Below are 2,500 nucleotides of genomic sequence, written 5' to 3'. Positions count from 1 at the left end.
AACAGGCGGTCTGTTGTCTGCACTGGAACTCATCACGGTCACATAAACTCCGTCTGACCCCTGAACGCAACACGGGTGACATCACGCTCGGTGCTGCGGCCGTCAAACAGAAATCAGATGAAAGTTTTTTCTCCGCTCACCGTGGTGACGCTCCACAGGCCCTCCAGCGGGTCGCCCAGGGGGAGGGGCGTGACCATGGCCTGACCTTTGACCCCGCCCCTTCCCACCGTAGCCCCGCCCCCTCGGCGCTCAGCCGGCGCTGCCGCCTTCCTGTTGCCGGCCAAGGCGTGACGCAGGGCGCGACGCCTCAGCTGGTGGAAGGAGGCGCTGCACACGGGGCAGCGGGCGTCGCCCCCCCCAGGCCACTGCAGGTACTGCAGCTCCTCCAGCAGGAAGGAGGTGTACGCCGGGTCCTGGGGGAGGGAGGTCAACGCATCAGACTTCCCAACATGCACTGCTGTGTGTGTGTGTGTGTGTGTGTGTGTGTGTGTGTGTGTGTGTGTGTGTGTGTGTGTGTGTGTGTGTGTGTGTGTGTGGGAACAGCGGCGCAGCGGGAGGTGACCTCATCCACCCTGAGGGCTGCTGGGAAACGTTGGTGCGATGTGAGCGCTGCCCCGCCCCCAAGGCTCCCGAGGCTCCAGGCTCCTCCTCCTCCTCCTCCTCAGCGCTGAGCGCTGCCCCGCCCCCGAGGCTCCACTGCCCCGCTCCCGAGGCTCCAGGCTCCTCCTCCTCGTCCTCAGCGCTGAGACTCCTCGCCGCTGACGCTGATGAGCGCTGACGCAGGAGGAACATCTCGCTCCTCTTATATAAGTCACATCCTCAGAGGAGCAACGGCCTCCTGCCATTGGTCCGCTGGTCTCCTCACCTGATGATGGCGTTTACCTGGCCGCCACCAGGGTGCAGTGTTCATAAGGTGATTGCTCCTCCCCCTCCTCCCCCTCCTCCCCCTTCCATCTCATGGTTTGACCTCCTGACCTCCTGCTGACCTCCTCCTGACCTCCTCCTGACCCTCAGGTGAGTCCAGGTGAGTCCTGCAGGGGTCGCCGCTGAGCTTCTCACCACTTCCTGTCAATGGTGTGACTGAGGAGTTGTTGCCTGCTGTTATACCACTGAGGTTCCACTGGGGGCAGTAGACACTGAGCACTTTGAGCCTTTTACAGGTCAATACAGTACCATATAGACTGAGGCTTTTTCATACGGTATGATACAATACCATAATATGATACAATACAATGTCATGCGATGCGATGCTGTGGTGTTTTCCTGTCGGCCGCTCCTCACCTGCAGAGAAGAGCGGCCGGTCAGAGCAGCCGCTTGTCTCCTCAGCTGGGACGTTACGATGTGGCAGCGCCGACACAGCCGCTGTACCTCCGCCCACTTCTCCTCCTCGTGCCCCTCCCACTTCCAGCGCTCTGCCCTCTCGTCCTCACCGTGCTCCCGCAGCTCCTCTGCAGTCCATGACACCTCAGGAAGCAGAAGAGGAGTTTCTCCTTCCACCACCTGCAGCAGCTCAGCACACACAAGGCAGTGAGGACTCATGGGAGGAGACACCTGGTAAGGGTTAGGGTAAACCCGGTAAACCAGAGGTAGACCAGAGGTAAACCAGAGGTAAACCACAGGTAGACCAGCGGTAAACCAGAGGTAGACCAGAGGTGAACCAGAGGTTAACCTCAGGTTAATCAGAGGTAGACCCGAGCATGCGAGCTAATGTCTTTGGAAAGAGGAAAAGGCTCAGTGAGGAGAAGGAGAGGCCACGCCTCCGAGTCCTAGCACTGACTTCACCTCGGCAGGAGGCTCCTACACATGGAGCCCACTCTGCTGAACATGTGGAGAGCGGCTCGCTAACGAGGCAGTGAAGAGAATGGTACTCATGTTATGTTCTGAGAGGACGCTGCTAATAAAGTTCCAAACGTGTACAACAGTGGAATCACGTTTGTTATTCAGTTTAGAAAATACCACAGTGTACACATGCAAAAAAGGTTGGGGACTGCTGTCCTTGAGGTCAGAGGTCAGGTCAGAGACTCACCGTGAAGCGCCTGTAGTCTGGGGGTCCAGTCCAGGTCATCATGCTGCTGCTGCTGCTGCTGCTGCTGCTGCTGCTGCTGCTGGAGGAGGAGGAGGAAAAGGAGGAAGAGGAGGAGGAGGAGGAGGAGGAGGAGGAGGAGGACCACCGACACACAACCTCCCTCACTGGCCAGAGAGACACTGACGGCCAGGGAGAGAGAGAGAGAGAGAGAGAGAGAGAGAGACACTGACAGCCAGAGAGAGAGAGAGAGAGAGAGACACTGACAGCCAGAGAGAGAGAGAGAGAGAGAGAGAGAGAGAGAGAGAGACACTGACAGCAGGGAGAGAGAGAGAGAGAGAGACACTGACAGCCAGAGAGAGAGAGAGAGAGAGAGAGAGAGAGAGAGAGAGAGACACTGACAGCAGGGAGAGAGAGAGACAGAGAGAGAGAGAGAGAGACACTGACAGCAGGGAGAGAGAGAGAGAGAGAGACACT

General features: G+C 58.3%; 1 protein-coding gene across 1 annotated transcript in view; it reads right to left on the bottom strand.

The window, feature by feature from the left end:
- The window catches only part of LOC142882453 (uncharacterized), a 9,279-nt gene extending 7,214 nt beyond the window's left edge, over positions 1-2,065 (bottom strand). The window contains exons 1-4 of the mRNA XM_076017198.1: positions 2,027-2,065; positions 1,282-1,500; positions 998-1,120; positions 228-413 (exon numbers count right to left, since the gene is read on the bottom strand). Of these exons, the coding sequence (XP_075873313.1) occupies positions 228-413; positions 998-1,120; positions 1,282-1,500; positions 2,027-2,065 (567 nt within the window). The remainder of the gene's footprint in view (positions 1-227; positions 414-997; positions 1,121-1,281; positions 1,501-2,026) is intronic.
- Between the last annotated feature and the right edge of the window lie 435 nt (positions 2,066-2,500).

The sequence above is a fragment of the Nelusetta ayraudi genome, unplaced genomic scaffold (assembly GCF_046127955.1).
Source record: "Nelusetta ayraudi isolate G7.1 ecotype Tasmania unplaced genomic scaffold, CSIRO-AGI_Nayr_v1 ptg000284l, whole genome shotgun sequence".
Classification (NCBI taxonomy): domain Eukaryota; kingdom Metazoa; phylum Chordata; class Actinopteri; order Tetraodontiformes; family Monacanthidae; genus Nelusetta; species Nelusetta ayraudi.
The sequence above is the reverse complement of the archived record's forward strand: the minus strand, read 5'-3'. Positions and strand labels throughout refer to the sequence as shown.